We start from the raw sequence: 20,460 nt of genomic DNA, 5'->3' as shown, positions 1-20,460 counted from the left end.
CGTAGCCTCGCCCCCCCACCGGGGGACACCGTCCATTCTCCGAGCTCCCACCGGTCCAGAAGGTGCCTCTCTCCAATCCGGGCGCTCCGCACGGTCGATCCCGGGTGTGGAGGGCGGCGCAGGCCGCTGTGCGACTGGGAGCGTGCGCGAGTTGGCGTCAGGAGAATGGTGAGCCGCCTGAAGAACGGGAGCAGCCGAGGTCCCGGGCATGGGGGGCAGAGCATGCAGTGTATGTCACCCCGGAGCATGCATGAGCCGGCGTCGGGAGGACGGTGAGCTGCCCGAGCAACGTGAGCAGCCGCGCGTGCATACACCGCCAGGCCGCTGGACGGCTCGGAACACGCAGGTGACAGGGGGGGCACCGGGGAAAGGGAGTGGGGACCGACACAGGGGGCAGTGGGGGGGGAGTACACTTGGGGCAGGGGGGGGCAATACCCGGTGGGGGTGATACCCGGGGGCAGTTGGACTCAGCAGGAGGCAAAACAGGAGAGAGATAGAGAAGAAGAGCGTGGCCGAGCGACGGCGCGAAGAGGAGGAGGGCCGGTCGAGGCCACAGAAGCAAGCCAATTAGAGGGGGGCGGCCACGGAGCAATCTGATTGGCCAGAGGCTGTGACAGACGGCCAGAGGCTGAGTGACAGACCAATCAGATTGCCCCTAGACACGGACATACAACGGTTTCAATAATATAGATATAGATACACAGGGGGTGTACTGTATGTTGTTTATTGCAATGTTTATTGGGGGCAAATGTCCCCAATAAACATGCTATTCTGCCTTAACCCTTCATTGCCTTAGCGGCGATCAGCTATGGTAATGAAGCAGCATTTCTGTATTTTTAATAATATTGTGCAGGAGCAGGGGCCCCCCTGAGCATTGATTTCTGGCTCAGGGAACCCCCTGCTCACTGTACAATATTATTAAAATACAAAAATGCTGCTTCGTTACTATAGCACATAGCCGCTAAGGTAAGGAACGAGTGTTTATTTATATATGTGTTCTATTCATACTGTAGATGTGCAGAGGGTCTCCGGAGCTGAACCGCATTGGTTTTAGGTCCGGGGACCCCCTGCTTCCCAAGATACAGCCCCCTTTATGAGGTGCCGGTATCCCTCTGCTTGGTTTACAGGCCGCGGTCACGTGATCGGGACCTTTAAATGCAGATGGATACCGGCACCTCATAAAGGGGGCTGTATCTCGGGAAGCAGGGGGTCCCCGGATCTGAAACCAATGCGGTTCAGCTCCGGAGACCCCCTGCACATCTACACTAGGAATAAAATGTATTTTAAATCATTTTTAATGTGCCGATGTTTGCGCAGAGAGAGCAGCGGATCTCTCTCTGCTGCAAACACATCTCGCCCCCGCCGGCCCATAGTATCATTGATGTGCATATACAGTACTGTATGTGTACAGTACTGTATGTTAGGGGTTATAGGGGACGGCTTCAAAGACAACAGCTCGCAAACGCCCCCATGTGTTTTTACATGGCATTGCAGTATTGCAGCCAGCGGGAATAAAATGCTTAAATCACAGCCGGGAAAATAACGCAATACACTCCGGGCGAAGACGACACAAAACCGAACATCACCGGGATATTCTGAAATTCGCGGAACTAGCCGAGTTAGAATAAAGTTGGTTGCCTCTGTACCTTACACAATTGACATTACCTCTGTTTCAATAAAAAATCAGGACTTTAAGTATGACCTCAACCTGACAATTTGCTGCATTAATTCATTTTGATGCAACTCCTGATTCTTTTATCAGTTGCGGTAAACACTACGTTATATGTAGCAGCACAACACTGATGTATTACACCATAAAAATAACGCCCTTTTTCCCCGACAATACCTAATTTCTGGCTTACTGGTGCTTGATGTAACCAGGCCTATATGTGCTATGTGTGATCTACAGTGTAGTTAACACTGGTTAAATCCAGAAATGTCCTAATAAATGTAGTGGAAAAAAATCGAACAAATAATGTACAAGAAAACAAATATATACTTCCCACGCATATTGTTGCATCAATAGAAATACAAGGGACACCACATAGAATTGGTAGTGTAGGAAACTGCTGAAAGGGCCTATCTTGTCATGGCTGCAGGCTTGACATTTTGGCCAAAAGATTGAACTAAATGACAAAACATATGCAAATGAACCAAATAATTTGTTTTATTGGATGTTCATTTGGGCTTCTTTGTTTATCGTTTATATTTGTAGTTACTTTCCCAGTAGTACTCCAGTTGACACAGGGAAATATATAATATGGTGGGTCTGGGTTTTTAGCTTGCTAAGATTGCATTTGTCTAACTGCAAATATGATGTCCAGTCACTTGGATGTAGAGAATGTTTTATACAGTAAGTTACGTAACAACGTATTCAGTGCACTATCTTCCAAAATATTGATCAAAAAGTGGTCAGAATGTAAAATAAGAAACAAAAGACCCACCCTAACCTACATCTCCAGTGCATTGTGTTCTCTCAGAGGGACGCTCATATCTTGGCTCTGCTCAATAGTTCAGAATAATCTATATATTTAGAAATTTAGAATGCAACATTCTGTTAGGAGACCGAGTAGAGAATTTCTCCCCGACTGTGCAAACATGCGCGAATATAGAGGAGTATTCATTAAACTATAATAATGCAGTTAGGGAAATATAAGAGCTTAATGAGTAACCCTCCTAGGCCCCTATATACTAAGTAGGGCTATTCTATGGGACGCCTTCCGATTTCAGAAGACACTTTGCTGCCCATTCCAGTGCTGAAAGGTAACTTATGCAATAGCACTGCTCAGTAAGTATGTATTTTATTATCTCTAATATATGGAAATATCCGTCCTTAATATATTTTAATAATAGCAATACATTCCTGGTGATGTGAGCAAATGCACATTGAGGTTCACCAGCACATGATTTGTTATGGACTATATTTACTAAGCGCGACTATACCATAAAGCACCTTCCAGATCTGAAAGAAATATTTTAGCGCATTCCCTTATCTGGGAAATAAAGTTTCTCACCGGTATCTTATAGTATTGCTGTTTAGTAAATATTTGCCTGTATCTGTTAACAAGTCCTGTAATATGCATACCTCAGAAACAGTAAAAAAAAATGGACGCAGTTTTAGCAACAATTACTCAAACTGTAGTTGAGCTGACAAATGCATGAACATTAGTGTACACACCAGCATGTACTGTAGATATGTTCTGTAGTAATGAGCTTTTTCTTTTCAAGTGTGATGGGGCATGAAAAAGAAGAACAATTAAGAAGAGCAATCAAGCATATTCTAATATGCGACTTCACCAAAGAAAACCCTCTACACCCAGTCATTCTACCAAAGGTGGATTGTCTCATAACCATCTGCTACTTGGAGGTTGTAAGCAAAGATCTTGATGCTTATCGCAGCAACCTGAAAAAAGTATCCTCCCTGATAAAAATTGGAGGGCATCTGGTACTATTTGTGGCTATTTCTACACTGGCGACACACTTTATTCGAGCTCGGCTAGTCCCACGAATTCGGGTATACCCGGGTGTATTGAGGTTTGTGACTGTTTTCTGCCCGGGTGCATTGAGATATTTTCCGGCAGGGATTGAAGCATTTTATTCCCGTTGGCTGCAATACTGCACACTACATATATATATACTGCATTACAATTCATGAATTTATGCCATCTGGTAGACACGCGAAACATTGCAGCCTATTAAATCCTAATCATTATCATTTAACAGATCAGCCGCCCATCAGCCAGGCATGAACCCAGGCTGGGAAGGCAAATGCAACGGGGCTTGTCAGAGGTGAGGAGCGGCGCATTCCAGGTATCTGCCAGGTACATACCGGGTATTTGCTCGAATAAAGTGTGTCGGTGCAGTATGTCTTATTACATGATTGGTGAGCACAAGTTTTATGTACTGAAATATGATGAAGAATTTGTAAGAAAGGCCCTTACTGATACAGGGTTTGTTATTAAAAGTGTTGATCTTCATACTCGTAAACAAACCACACATTTGACAGATTATGAGCACATAGGATTTATTTGGGCTCAAAAGGAAAGAGAGGTTTAATAAAAAAAAATTGTAATAAGAGGGGAGAAAAATACTAGGATTCCATCTTTATGCTTTAGAGTGGATAAATTAACTTAGATATGTTTATGGGGACGGCTGTATGAGCAAAAAAACCTAAACCCCATCCACAAATCTTCCAAAATACATACATAAAATCAGAGCCACAGCATCATCAAAGGATTCTGGGACTTTTGGCTATGCTGTCATCGTGTGTTTGGTATTATTCATCAGAGAACCATCACTGCTGGGTTAATACTGTAGATTAGTGTAGATCATTTACATGGGAGCAGTTTAGAACAATGAGGGTAATCTATTCAATATATCATGAAACACATATTATCTGATTACTATAAAGAAGCAGTTTTGTTCCTCACATTTTTTTTGTTCGCACAATTTTGATTTAAAAATTGTGCCCATATTTACTAAGATGTTATAATCCATAAGAGTACCAATGTAAAGGGGGGTTAAGGCTGCACACCACAATATATAAATAAATACATACAGTTTACCGGTGCTGCTGGTTCAAGGAAGTACCTGCCAGGAAATTCCAATGTACACTGAGGAAAAAAGAGAGATCCAGCGCTCCACGGATTTCAAGATAATGAATTTATTGTGCCACACGACGTTTCGACCAACAGGTCTTTTTCAAGTGACAAGGCACTTGAAAAAGACCTGTTGGTCGAAACGTCGTGTGGCACAATAAATTCATTATCTTGAAATCCGTGGAGCGCTGGATCTCTCTTTTTTCCATAATCCATAAGAGACCTTGGGGCTTGTGTATCCAAGCAAAAGGGGTGCAATTCTAAGGGTGTAAACCCGTCACCATCTGTATCAAAGAAACATATATATTTTCAAAGCGAAAGGATTTTTTTCTTTGATACATCTGGTGCAATCTTTTTGCTCCAAAATTGCACCACCTTTGACTTGATACATAAACCCCATTCTGTTCGGAAAGACACCTTACCTCAGTAATTACTGTATATTAATAGACAGCTTAGTAAATGGATATATTTATTAGGCGTGTTACTCCACACGACTCCACCCATGCCGGAAGACACCTTACAGGTCATTCACTTGAATGGGCTCTGAGAGATCACATTTACTAAGCTGTGCTGAAGGTGTCCAATGGAGGAGCCCAGTAAATATGGCCTTTGTGCTTTCCGTAACCCCCAATATTACTATTAGGTTTACATTTATTTTAGGGGTATGCTTATCTTTACATGTTGTGCTTTTACCTAGTGATCTTATTACAGTTATTATTATCGATGTTATTATTATTATTATATATTATTCTTCCATTTATTATTCAATATAAACTATTCAAAAAAGTTTCCCTTTGCTGTCTGCTTGTTATTCTGGTCAAATGTATCACTTATCTTCATTTTCTCAACTGAGAGCAAGAACCGCATACTGTATACACACTAAGCCAGGGGTGCACAAAATGGGGGGCGCGGCTGTTACAAAAGCTCTGCGCATCCCCAAAAGCATTTAAAATAAATGCCGGGGATCATGTGAGGCCTCTGTAACTTTTACTTATCTTCCCATCCAGCTACGCGTCTCCATGGACACCCGGCGTCAAATGATGCCCCTGGGTCATGTGACGTCATTTGATGCCGGAACCGTGCAGGGAGGGGGCAAGAGCCGGTGGGGAGAGGAGACAGGGGGGTGCCTGTCAGAAACTTTGCCTCACTAGGCTATGAAGTAGATAGTACATTGTAGTACTACAATCAGCAATCGGAGGAGTCAGACGGAGAGCAGTTCTTGCAGCTTCAGAGATATACTCGGATGTACAGAGGAATCAGACTGAGATATTTTTTGTTATCACAGAACTGTACATTGGAACCAAGGGAAATACCACATTTAATTTTGCATATTTGGGATGTCAAAATGGATTTAAAGAAGGGCCATTGTGCCTCGAAACATTGTTCCCCTAATAATGTGACCATTTCCATGAAATATTCGCCTTTTATTACCATACAGATTTCACATTTTCCATAGTCTTTGTATTCATAACAAAGCTCTTTCCTGGATCTCCTCTTACCTCTCCCATCATACTTTCAGTGTCTCGTTTGCTAACACCTCCTCCTCTATCGATCTCTCTGTGGGGGAACCCTAGGACTCTGCCCTTGGACCTCTCCTCTTGTCTCTTTACACACTCTCTCTAGGTGACTTTATCACAACTCTTGGATTCAAATATCACCTCAATGCTAATAACACACAAATTTACTTTTCAAACCCTGACCTTACACCTGCTGTACAGACCAAATTTTCGGAATGTCTCTCCGCTACAGTATATAATCCTGGATGGCCCTCCGCCGACTTAAACTTAACATGGCAAAAACGGAGTTCCTTATATTTCCTCCCACACCTGGCCCTCTTACCTCCTTCCACATTTCTGTTGGAAGCACTATCATGTACACAGTAGCACAAACACGCTGTCTAGGCGTCACACTCGACAGCTCTTTCATATTCCTCTCTCACATTCAATAGGTTGCTAAAATCTATTGTTGTTTTTTCCTCCACAATATTACAAAGATACACCCTTTCCGCTCAAGTGCTAAAACTCTGACTCAGGCCCTCATTCTCTCCCATCTACTGTAACCTCCTGCTGTACAGCTTTCCTGCCTCTCACTTGTCTCCCCTACAATCGACAGTATCCTTAACGCTGCTGCCAGAATCACTCTACTCTTTCCTAAATCTGTCTTGGGCGTCTATCCTGCTGAAATCCTGTATCACATACTCAATTCTCCTCTTCACTTTAAACCTTAACACTCTTCTGCTCCTCCTTACATCTCAGCTTGTCCAAGGTGGGAAGGGAGCAAAGATAGCAGGGATACACCATAAAAAATAAAGAACATATAATAGTGCAGCAAATCAACACAATCTGGATAGAACAAACGAATCTTGGCTCTGTAGCAGTGCCTACTTACAGCAGGTCAGATAATAAAACACATTGATCTACACAACTGGTAGAAAGGGGTCAGGATCTTCTATAGCAGCAGTGGTTTACAGCATGGGATGTAGGCAGATCAGCTCAAACGTCAGGAGATGTAGTAGGATCAATATCATGCAAAACAAGGGCAGACCATGGTGCAGATCACAAATAAAAAATATATAAAAAAACAGCACTATAACTTTAAGAATCGTACTCACAATAGGTACATATTCAGTGTTCACGTAAGATTTTACTTGAGGCAAAGGGAGTGCCGGCCCAGTGTGGAACAGCTAGCAACTGATCTTCTCCTTGACTCACATCAGACCGGATGGAAGATGGCGTCTGACGTCACGTCCACTGTGTGAGTGACGGCGTCCGGTCTTGGGGCTTTGGAGAGGAGCAGTGGGGGAACTCGGCAGCTCAGGAGCCTTCAGTTGAAAGGGCAGCTGCAGCAACTGTGAATGGCTCTACGCGTTTCGTTGTGAATAACAACTTCCTCAGGAGCACGAATAGTCCCCTAATGGGTTCTTAAGGATATATAAAGGGTAAATAATTAACTAATCAATCAATTTAATAAATAGTTTAATTTAATAGGCACACTGTTTCTCCGATTTTAACCGGTACATAACTCAGCAGTCAAAAAACGACGCAACAATATACAATAATAGAATAACAGAATTTGAAATGCAATATAAAAATGAGCAATCTATAAAATTATAAAGGGCTTTAAAAGACTTGATCATGCGTACTCATGGTATAGCAGGTAGGAGAGAGGAAATAGAGAGGATGAGTTAGTATCAACATATAGAATTTAGTTAAAATGCACACTAATTATTTTACGTCAAATAGTTAAAAATAAATTAAAAATTAATTAATTTAAAATTAATAATTAATAGATAAAAGACCCAATATATAGCTCAATAGTAACCAAAAGGACACACTGAACATATACTTAATAAGAAAACAGTGTAAATGGGAGAGGTCGCAGCAAGGGAAACGATCCGAGTATTGAGTGTATTAAGTGAGAAATGGGATTATTTCGAAATCAGCATTAAGCCCATTGGGCATTAAGGTTTTAAGTTTGTGTATCCAATACATCTCACGCTTACTCAGATCCGTGTCTCTGCTTCGGCCCCTCCAATGTTGCTGCACATTTTCAATGGCAGTGAATTTTAGACCTTTTGTATTTGAATTGTGATACTTTGCAAAATGTTTTGACACACTATGGGCCTTATTCAGAAACCCTCGATAAGGCCCTTATCGAGCACTTATCGACCAAAATGGGCACCCGTATTCAGATAGGCTCGATAAGTGCTCGATAACGGCGTTTATCGATTATTATTTTTTTCGCTTTCCGAAAATCGCTGTCTGAGCAGCGATCAGCGCCTTATCGACCATTTTTGGATGGTTGATAAACTCGCGCAATTCAGAGAGCCGCGAGTCAGTGATCGCTGGCGATCGCTGCCTCTCGCTTGTCAAAAACGCGATTTTATCTCCAAAAACAATCCACCACAAAACAGTTGGCAGATAGGTGGTGTGACGGGTCGATGAGCTGCGATATGTGTTGACTTAGAAAATAAATCAATTTTTCCTGCATCTGATGAATGGCTTGAGATGGCATTCATTAATACCAGGCTTTTATTTTCCCAGCATGCATCAGATTTATGGAAAATGGATTGTCACGCCACTTTGTACATTTATGTGTGTGTGTGTGTTTGACATTATCCTTATTTTTGTTTGATCCTTTCAAATGCTGTGACCACCTGAGTGGCAGCAGTCACACGTTGCCATGTTATATTATTTCTGTTTGTTAAGTCCTAAAACTTTTTGGAATGTGTGTTGTTTTTGTGTGTTTTTTTTGTCATGTTTATTGTAGACTTATGAGCGTCATTTGTGGGTGTTATTTTCATTTGTTAATGATTACCAGGTATTATGTCCACGTGTGTTAATAGCTTTTAGCTGTTGCTAATGTTGTTCACCTCTTCATTACCTGTATGGTGCCTCAAATCTGTATTCAGTATTAATGAGCAGCTAATGTTGGTTCATTTAGCTCATATAGTGATATACATATAAGCAGGCGTTGTTTTTCACATTGTGAGCTGCTGTTATGAAGGGCAATATTCCTGCAATGAATCCCTAAGGATGATGAAGGCCTTATTTCAGTGATTTTTTATATGTTTTCAATAATGAATACATTTGATGGTCAACATAATGTAATGATTACACTATGTTTTTCAATTGTGTTGATGCTAGCTTTACATGTTACCTCACACAATCTTCATCACGCTCTCTGTGAATTCAGCTGTGTTATGTCTGCAGCAATCCAGCATTTGTAACATATTGGAGATGTTCCTGATCTAACATTGCTACAGACAGTGCATGTTTCTACGGTGTAATCCGTTCACAATAATAAGGTGTTACACAATATGCTATGTATTAAATAGCGATAAAAACATAACAAATAAATTTTTAATATATACATCAATTTGTATGTTATACTTAATTTGTCATGTGAAATTAATTGTTAATTAATGATATCCAACAGGTATAATTGTGTTAATTAATGATTTTCATTTACACCTCCTGTGATTAGTAGTCATGTGACGTTATTACAACTACATTTAAAGGAAGCTAATGACACACTTCCTTCCAGCTAGAGATGGCGGGTTACGATACTGACAGTGATGTTTGGTTTTTCATGCGTGCACATCCACATTTGGATTTAGGAGACACAGGAGAGAGAGAGAGGGGGAGAGAGGAGGAAGAGAAAGAGGGGGTAGGGAGAGGGGAGGAAGAGAGAGAGGGGGTAGGGAGAGGGGAGGAAGAGAGAGAGGGGGTAGGGAGAGGGGAGGAAGAGAGAGAGGGGGAGGAAGAGAGAGAGGGGGAGGAAGAGAGACAGGGGTTGGGGAGAGGGTTCCCCGACAACGTATTTTTCATGATCGTACATATTTGGAGGGGCTGAGCGAGGCAGAAATAATTACTCGTTATCGTTTGAGTTCATCAGCAATATTGGCTCTTTATGCAGACTTAAAAGCAGATTTAGAGCCGTTAACAGACAGAGTTCATGCAGTACCTGGTCTTGTTAAAATGCTGATCTCATTACATTTTCTTGCTTCGGCGTCTTTTCAGTCAACTGTGGCCATAGTAGGTGGGGTGTCGCAGCCATCAATGTCGCGAGCCCTTACCCAGTTTCTATGTGCACTGAATAGACGTGCTAGGAATTATATACATTTTTCTAGTGAGCACACAGAGTGGTTGGAACTAAAGAAGGCTTTTTATAGCATAGCTGGTCTTCCATGCGTGATGGGTGCAATTGATTGCACACATGTTGCTCTGCTCGCACCTGGTGAAATGGAGTATGTGTACCGTAATAGGAAACACTTTCACTCCATTAATGTGCAGGTTGTATGCGATGCTAACATGGAAATTCTGAATGTGGTAGCCAGATTTCCTGGTTCCAGCCACGACTCATATATTATGCAACATTCATCAGTCTACCATGCATTTGAGGCTGGTATTTATGGTCATGGTTGGTTGGTGGGTGAGTAAATATTTATAGAAGACTCGTGTGTTGAACGGTTTTTGTAAGTATGTGTTGTGGACACATAATGAATACATACATTTTTGGAATGTTCCATTTATTATACTGTATGAAAGTAGATATGTAACGTTTTTAAATGGTTCAATGTTATGTAAACAAATATCATACCATAAATGTCAATTCGTACAGTGAGATATAGACATTAAATTCACTATGGCAACATTATGTGTTACATTATGTGAAGCGTAGCTGCAGGCATTAGAATTTGAATGCATTTGGTATGATCATGTCTGTTAGTAACATCACACATCCTTCTATCCTTGAAAGTTTGCTAATGTATGTTACATAAATACATATATGCATGTTATCTTGACCTTACAATTCTTGTTACATATTTAACATGTACTACAACCACATTGTGTGTCTAATGTATGTGTTGATGTTATACAATATGTACATGTCTGTCAGGCAATAGTTTTAATAATTCTGAAGCTTTTGTTGTGCCACTGTATTATAGGTGATTCGGGATATGGTATTCGAACGTGGCTCCTAACCCCACTGCTTAACCCACAATCCCCTGTCGAGGAGCGTTATAATGCGGCACACATATCCACTCGCTCAGTTATTGAGAGGAAGTTTGGACTGTTAAAAAGTCGTTTCAGATGTCTTGATAGATCTGGTGGTGTCCTACAGTACAAGCCTGAAAAGGTCGCTGACATAGTGATGAGTTGTTGCATTCTGCATAACATTGCATTAAGTAACAATATAACAGGCGACATACGTGAGGGTCTCGATGATGAACCTCCTGTACATGCAGCAGGGGATCATGAGCAGACTGCCGGTGGAGACACGGCGTAAAGTGATTTCCACATATTTTTCAGGTCATTAACATTGAAAATTTAAAAAGTTTTGTATAGTGTGTCATGTTGTTGCATGTCATATTAATGTTTTTTTTCTTTACAACTACCATAGGATAGTGTTGGCTGAACACATTAGGTATCCAAGTTATGCGGTGTGTACGTGGCCACATGTGTATGGTATGTAAATGTCAGTCTTATTTTGTTGCTCTTTCAGATAACTACTAAAATACTACAATGTGTCAGGTGGACATGATGCATACATGTTGTACATGTTCATTCATGTATGAAACTAGTGATTTATTATGTAATTATGCTAATTTATGCATTATTAACACATCATCTTTAATAAACTATTAACAAAGTGAACATGTACAACATAATATGTATGATTATATGTGTCCTAACTTCTTCAGATTATATGTAATACAGACTACAATAGGCCATGAGACTTAATCATGAAATTACACCTGTCAACGTTGACATTTTCCATTTTACAATTACAAGGATCATTCTGTAATAAAGTACATTGAATATGTATTCATAATGTGTTTCTACACAAATCTACATGTTGTTATAAACACAGCTTATGTGCCATTTGATTACTTTTACCATGCATATCTATATATGTAATCATGAATATTAACAAATCTATGTATTCATTATGTAATGCTTTTAATGGTTAATTATTTTCTTGGAATATGCTACACCAACATTTGATTATAATTGTGGCTACAGGCACGGTATTCATCATAAACTTGTGCACATATCAGTATACACATACACACTTCATAATATAATGGCATTTATGTACGGTTTCTGTGTGTCTTACTTGAACAAAAGAAATTGTCACACGTGCATGAGCCACCCACATGTAGCCTTTATAAAGTAGTGTTGTTTAACTTAAATGCATAATATCTAATGAAGCTTTCACATTCATTAAGCAAACTAACTAAATGTTTTCGGCATCCTTTTGCAATATTCAATTCTCCTTTGATGCTTCTCCATGTCAAACGGTTTTCTCTGAAATGACATAACATTAAGAAACTGTTAATATCAGGATATAGTACTTATGTATTCATTGATGCGTGCATTTTTAAAATGATAATGTTTTCCTGTATGTGTTGTTAAAAAATATGCATTCTGGCATGTATCCACAACTATGTCTCATGTGCGCACTTAGGTCATCAGACATGATTGTGCATGTGCCTTTGTGTATGATATGTTAAAGCGCAGGGGGACATGTTGTGTTGCTTGCGTTCAATATGTCTATTAAGTAGTACAACACAAGAATGGTTATAAGTAAGTATTTGAAGGAATTTGTGTTACAACAGATATAAAATTATATCCATTGTAATTAGCTGAGCAAGGCGTATGTTTTTAAAGTGTACTTTTGCACGCACGGCCATTAACATTCACAATGATGAAAACTGGGAACATACATGTATATTTTACTCTTATTCTGCAAAAATACAGTGTAGTTACATAAGTTTATGTAATGCATGTTTGTGTGATTATGGCGAATGAATTAACATTTCATAGAAATATTACATGTATGAACGTAGTGTGTCTCATCCAAAATCTCATTGTGTAATGTAGGCAAAATATGTTATCACATTGATTGGTTGCAATGGTAAATCATTAACGCATACATACATTCATAGTAGCGTGCAAAAGGGTGCAAAATCATGAATGTCGCTGCCATGTGACACAACACTCCCTGTTGTGCGTGCTTGTACATTGTATCTAAGTGCTGCCTAAGCTCACGCTAATTGTCATAGCTGCGCGTGCATTGCACTGTGCTTTATGAAGTCAGCGCACATTTTATGTTGACGTGTGGAGCGGGACGCTCAACACTATGCAATATCACACAAACCTTCCTCTCGCAAAGCGTGTGATATATGTGCTCGAGTAATGGTTTCCATTATTGCAAAACTTTATCATTGTGTTGTGGGGTAACTGCGATAAGACCATGAGAGGGCATGTGTGTTGTTTTGCAGCACCCTTTGCCAGTCCGGTACACCTCCGCTTCCGAGTTACGGGCAAAAAGAATACACATTTGTTTACAATATGTAACATAGGAAACTGCGATTCTTTCCACTTCAAACATGCCACTGTATTGTATTTAGCGCGCGCATAAACGGAAGCTGGATACTAAAGTGAAGTTGTTTGTCAAGTAAAGACGTCACGTGAACGTCTCCTCCAATGAGGGTGCACTTTGTCCGTGTACACAATATTAAAGTTGTGAACGTTCTGTATGGCCAGGGAGAGCATGTTATTTGCTTATGCTACTTTCAGCAACTACTGTGCTCCCATTTATGCAGCCTATGTTCAATGGCATGTGCGCACGCCTCGGTGTGCGCTGTGTGTGTATGTCCCTGCACTCAATGTGTAAATGGACACTACGCACCTTAAGGATGAAGGTGCTTTTCTGTGTTTAAGATACATGTTTTTTTTTCTCGTTAGCTTTTTCATTCACAGTTGAGACGGATGCGTGGCCACGCCCCCAATCTATTCCCAACCAATTATGCTGTCCCAAGCGGTTTACGTCATGCACACGCACACGCAAAACAACAACAATGCCCCCTCCTATAACAATCATTCGCTGTCCCCTCATGCCGCCTATCACTGTGCAGTGTTGTGCACGCGCCGCACGACCACCCCCCGCTATCCGTGCCTGATACAGTCCAAACATGCCTCGCAACATTAATTTTCATATACTGACGTGCGCTGGGTTGTTGTTGTCTCACCACACTATATAGAATGTACGCGCGCGCATGGAAGGGAGGCGGGACCCGACATACGTTGTTGATCATTAACCATTTCGTTACTCACTTAGCTTTCACCGCTACTATGTCTGCTTATGTGTGGCTATGTGTGTGTGTGTGTATATATGTAGTCATGGTTGTTTATATATGTGTGTATGTATGTATGTGTGTGTATGTGTTACTGCATGTGTTCACTGATTACATCTCAGTTGTTGCGCTAAGTAGTAATGAGACCTTATAAAAAAATAAAAAATATGTTGTTTCTTATTCTCACACACACACATGTACGCATACATCCATCAATACAGATACATTTCTGCGCAGCCATTTGCGATACAATTTACTCACACATACACATGACTTACATGTCACGGCACTAGATACATGAAAACTAAGGCTCACTTTCACGTGAGTTCACAAAGCAATGCGCGTCACAGTAGAACATATGACTATGCAGCCAAAAAATACATTTGCGCGTGTACGTTAATAAGACAAATAAACGTATCTTTGCATAGTACATTTCTTCACACGCACACTGATTCATTAGCAATTAACATGACAGCGCAATAGGGATTACATTACAGTAAGACTTGATTCATTAAATACATAATACTACTTATAAGAGAAAAAAATCACAAGCCTTACTCCTTATGATTGATGATATGCAAATTGTGTGGATCAACTCTAATTGCAAGCATTTTATCATAGCATACATATGTTTGTGAGTAATATTAAAATAGGATTGATAATTGTCACAAAAGTATATATGTTTGTAAACATGTCATGGACTAATTTTTCTAAATCATATTATATGATATTATAATTAAGCACGAACGTTATTTATATAAATTGCACATTTATCATTAAAAACATTTATTTCTATTTACCAGGGTTCCATGAATCCATGTTCTTGCTGGAATCCATTCAGAATGGATGTCATCTCATCTCCATACATATTGGAATCTAGCATTGAATATTCAGCTGCTTCCATGTAGTTGGCCATGTCGTTTTGCACGTATTCCAGGCTTGTCTCAAGGTACTGTGGCTGATCAAAGCAAGTATTTGTGCTTCTGTCTTCACATGCATCCTGGTATTCTTGAGGCCAGTTTGTACAGTTTGCAAAGTTATTTTCATCCTGTGCTTGTTGATACTGTGACCCGTAAAGTTGGTTTGCCTCATTAGAGATTCCGCTCTGTGAAGTCATTACACTTCTGTTTTCTCTCCTTACTAATAGATTACTCCTACGATCCAACATAGTGTGACAGTTGTCGTCAACTATCCAGAATCCAAGCCTCTGACCAGGACGTGACACAATTCTTTGAAAATTATCTCTCATACACAAAGTATGTTTGATAGCATTCATCAATTTCTGACGATTACTGGACTGTCTGTAGAAAGCATAATTTTCGACAATATATTCAAAAATCTGATGAACTGTTGCTTTTTCACCCGGCTGATATTTTATTGCTTTGTATATTATAACGGCATAGGTTTCAGCAGGACGAACTGGAGTGTACTGTAAGTAGGAAGCGACATTTCAGTGTTCCAAAAAAGAATGTCTGATGAACTATTGAGGTAAGCATGTTTCATAAGATACATGGATACATTTCGTATATTTCTGCTCCACTTCAAGGTTAAAAGACAATACCTCCTGTGTTTGTACAGTAATCTGTGTTCAAAACCAGCTGCAGACTTTTTTTTACAACTTATTTAAAAAAAATTAAACCTACATTAGGCCACAGTGTATTTCTGTATTAAATCATGACAGTGGTATATCTCTGCATATCTGACCTAAAACCTTACATGAATGTGTTCAGTAACAACATGCTATATCAGAATATACACAGTGTTTTCAAAGTGTCTCACTTACTGTATGTATATTTGCTTTCAACACAACTTTTTGTATATAGAGGTCCTAAATTATGATTAGCCATTATTATAGTAACCTACATAGATCTCTCTATATGGCCATATATATCAATATATATATATATATCTCTGGGCCGAGACAGAGACATGGTAAAAATGTATGGAACAAAAATTTGCATACTGTGTTAATGTACTTTTACTTTACCATTATAAATTACTGCATGTGAACTGCGGTGTGCTTGCTAATGTTGAAATGCTAGTTTAAATACAAATCTAACACATAAAGAACCACAAATAATAGTACATGATAACATTAATATAAATATATATGTCTCTAGGGATATAGAAAGCAATGTAACATATATGATACCGTTCTGTATGAAATGAAATGAGCATTTATTTTGCTACACAAAGGTATCATATATTTAATGACAGATTATTTAAGGTCACCTAACACGGTAGTGATACCTTTACATGTATGTATGCATGTATGTTTAGATATAGATATACATATACATATAGATACATATATAGATATGACACACCGCACGCCAACAAATATAAAACCTTACATATATTGAGGGGAAGAGGGAGTGGGGGTTAAAAAATGCACTCACAAGGGTACAAGTTTAGAAAGCATATCGTGATCATAATCACCACCATCCGGTAACTGTAATTGATGTTGTAGAAGACTATCGTTACCGAAAATGGAAGAACCTCACTCTAGCAAGATGTCTTGGGTAGGTAAATAGTTAGGAAACAAGTTCCAAACATCTAAAATAAATACAGCCATGCTGGCAGGTCTCTGTGGTGTACGTCCAGGACATCTTGCTATAGTGTGGTTCTTCCATTGTAATGTATGCATTTGTTTCCCCCCATACCCCCTCCAAAAATTGATGTTTTGACACTATGGGCCATGCGCTCTCTCCTGTCTCCTTCATGCAGATTCCATTCTGATGTGGTTCAGGCCCCTGAGAGCAGCCGGAGACCTCCGAAACCAACATGAATGTTCCATCATTGGACTATTGTAGTGATGGTTCGTATTTGGCCTCTGTATGAAATATTTATTTATATTGTATGTATCAAGTTTATTGTGTTTGTTATCACTTATCACCGTTAATATGATATGTAGAATTTACAGTATTTTTCACCAAGATTAGGATAGACACTTATTGACGGTTTGTTACATTAGCACGTATAGTTCGTTATATCATGTTGTCACTTATATACTCACTCACGATGCGCTGCTTTATACTTATTTTAGTCATATACACACACATATATACACACACATATATACACACACATATATACACACACATATATACACACACATATATATATATACACACACATATATACACACATATACACACTTTGTAGGCTAATGATATGTTCTGTAGTCAGTGTTGTAAGTAACATTATGAAAAAAAATATATTTTTATATTATTTATAGTATTAGAAAAAATAGAAAATGTTAACAAACTTTTTACAATGTACAGCTTGGATTCATGCTAAACATGTTCACAATCTGCACTATGTAGTTAGTTCAAATGTTGACCATTACACTGACTTGACATTAACATTTAAAATTACAATGTGTAATGTCATAGCAGTATATGATTTTATACAATCATGTTTGAAACACAAGTTTCAACAGTTCTTACATACTGCTGCGGCCAAGTTTATTCGAGCATTTGCCCGTTCTTGGCCGCAGCAGTATCCTGGCGCGCGCCGCAGGGTGACGGGCGCGCGCCGAAGCAGCGGAAGAGCGCCCTCCGATCGGGGCGCTCTCCCTACCGCTGCCGGGTCCGCCGGGTCCCCCGGAACCCCCTGCCGCCGTCCCGCGATCGCGGGACACCAGGGCTCCCTCAGGGGGCGCTGGCACCCGATGATGCGTGACCGCGCATCGGTGATGCGCGGCACGCTGAGGGAGTGCGGCTCGCAAGCCGGGACATTTCCCGGCTTGCGGAATGAGCCGCACTCGGATAAACTGTGTCGGCAGTGTAGATGGATTGAACTGATGTAATAACATGTATGAACATGTATTAGTAAGTTTGACTTGTTCTTTTTTACTAAAACATTATACAATGAAGTGAGGTATCGATATTTATGTATTTGCCATACATACTATGTTGTGTCACTATGATTACAAAATAAGCACACAAGTCAAATATTCTTTTCAAAATGTATTTCTTTTCAGACAACAATGTTTGCGATCTTGTCAATGGACGTTGACTTGAAGGTGGCCGTTCGAGACGTGTGCGCTCTCTGACACGACCACGTAACATAAGGGGTCTCACTATAGCAGTTTCTGCTGAGAGCTGTTGCATATTTGGAAAGGCCGGCGTTTGTAATGGGTGTGTACTTGGCATAGCCATTGTTTCACATGGCTGTGTATTTGGAAATAACATCGTTTGAGCTTGCAGTGTACTTGTCATTGGCATTAAATTAGATGGATGTATACTTGCCATAGGCATTAAATTAGATGGATGTGTACTTGGCATAGCCATTGTTTCACATGGCTGTGTATTTGGAAATAACTTCGTTTGAGCTTGCTGTGTACTTGTCATTGGCATTACACTGGCGACACACTTTATTCGAGCTCGGCTAGTCCCACGAATTCGGGTATACCCGGGTGTATTGAGGTTTGTGACTGTTTTCTGCCCGAGTGCATTGGGTTATTTTCCAGGCAGGGATTGAAGCATTTTATTCCTGCTGGCTGCAATACTGCACAGTATATATATATATACTGCATTACAATTCATGAATTTATGCCATCTGGTAGACACGCGAAGCATTGCAGCCTATTAAATCCTAATCATTATCATTTAACAGATCAGCCGCCCGTCAGCCAGGCATGAACCCAGGCTGGGAAGACAAACGCAACGGGGCTTGTCAGAGGTGAGGAGCGGCGCATTCCAGGTATCTGCCAGGTACATACTGGGTATTTGCTCGAATAAAGTGTGTCGGTGCAGTAAATTAGATGGATGTTTATTTGCCATTGACATTAAATTAGATGGATGTGTACTTGCCATTGGCATTAAATTAGATGGATGTATATTTGCCATAGGCATTAAATTAGATGGATGTATACTTGCCATTGGCATTAAATTAGATGGATGTGTACTTGCCATAGCCATTACATTAGATGGATGTGTACTTGGCATAGCCATTGTTTCACATGGCTGTATATTTGGAAATAACATTGTTTGAGCTTGCTTTGTCGGGTGTAATGTACCTGACATGTGTGTATATGCTTGTGTATGTGCCAAAGCACACACCTGATCATTTCCCTTTTTTGGGTTACCTACACTCTGTTTTTTCCATGTACCCATCACAGGGCACCAGTATTTGCGTAAGACATTTCTCTTACTTGTTCCTAATCTTTTTTTTTTTTGACTACCATAAAAAGGTGCCACCAATGTTGCAGGAGCAGAAGAAGGTGCAAAACTTGCATGTGAAGCTGCGAGGAATTGTGCTGCAGCAGCGGGATTGACGGTTGCAGGAGAATCTGACAACAATGTTGCAACTCCAGAAGCCATAAACGTTGCAGGAGCAGAACCAACAAACGTTGCAGGACACTCCGATAGCAATTGTGCTGAAGCATTGACGTTATCAGGACATTCCGATACCAATTGTGCTGAAGCATTGACGTTATCAGGACACTCCGATACCAATTGTGCTGAAGCATTGACGTTATCAGGACACTCCGATACCAATTGTGCTGAAGCATTGATGTTATCAGGACACTCCGATACCAATTGTGCTGAAGCATTGACGTTATCAGGACACTCCGATACCAATTGTGCTGAAGCATTGACGTTATCAGGACACTCCGATACCAATTGTGCTGAAGCATTGACGTTATCAGGACTCTCCGATACCAATTGTGCTGAAGCATTCAACGTTGCTGAAGATTTGGATACCAAGTGTGCTGAAGCATTCAAGGTTGCAGGAGAAGGCCAAACAAATTTACCACACGCAGAGGTGTTGAATGTTGCATGAGAACCCGCTACAAATTGTGCTGAAGCATTCAAGGTTGCAGGAGAACCAACAACAAATTTTGCTGATGCATTCAATGTTGCAGGAGAATCCGCTCCAAATTGTGCTGAAGCATCCAAGTTTGCAGGAGTACCCGGTCCAAATTGTGCAGAAGCATTCAAGGTTGCAGGGGAATCTGCTAAGAATGTTGCAAAAGCAAAAGGTGTTGAAGATTGCAGGAGAAGCTGCTAATAATTGTGCTTGAGACGACACATTCAATGTAGCTGGAGAAGCTGCCAATAATGGTGTCTGATAAGATGGCAAAGATGCTGCCGGAGAGGAGGTCAATGGTGGAGATTCATGTTTTGACTTAGGTGTGGAAAATATTCCAAGACCATGATCAAATGATGAAGAACCAACATCATGTCTTCTCGACAATATTGCACATGC

General features: G+C 40.3%; 1 protein-coding gene and 1 long non-coding RNA gene across 2 annotated transcripts in view; both read left to right on the top strand.

The window, feature by feature from the left end:
- LOC142490618 (nicotinamide N-methyltransferase-like) overlaps nucleotides 1-4,139 on the top strand; it is a 27,652-nt gene extending 23,513 nt beyond the window's left edge. The window contains exons 3-5 of the mRNA XM_075593035.1: nucleotides 3,229-3,472; nucleotides 3,582-3,589; nucleotides 3,864-4,139. Of these exons, the coding sequence (XP_075449150.1) occupies nucleotides 3,229-3,472; nucleotides 3,582-3,589; nucleotides 3,864-4,056 (445 nt within the window). The 3' untranslated portion in view covers nucleotides 4,057-4,139. The remainder of the gene's footprint in view (nucleotides 1-3,228; nucleotides 3,473-3,581; nucleotides 3,590-3,863) is intronic.
- Nucleotides 4,140-15,052: 10,913 nt separating this feature from the next.
- On the top strand, nucleotides 15,053-19,768 carry LOC142490875 (uncharacterized). Its single transcript, XR_012800123.1, has 4 exons — nucleotides 15,053-15,732; nucleotides 16,972-17,062; nucleotides 18,230-18,386; nucleotides 19,442-19,768. It is a non-coding gene; the product is annotated as an uncharacterized LOC142490875 (long non-coding RNA).
- The last annotated feature ends 692 nt before the right edge of the window (nucleotides 19,769-20,460 follow it).

The sequence above is a fragment of the Ascaphus truei genome, chromosome 3 (assembly GCF_040206685.1).
Source record: "Ascaphus truei isolate aAscTru1 chromosome 3, aAscTru1.hap1, whole genome shotgun sequence".
NCBI classification, from domain to species: Eukaryota; Metazoa; Chordata; class Amphibia; order Anura; family Ascaphidae; genus Ascaphus; species Ascaphus truei.
This window is presented reverse-complemented; position numbering and strand designations above follow the sequence as displayed.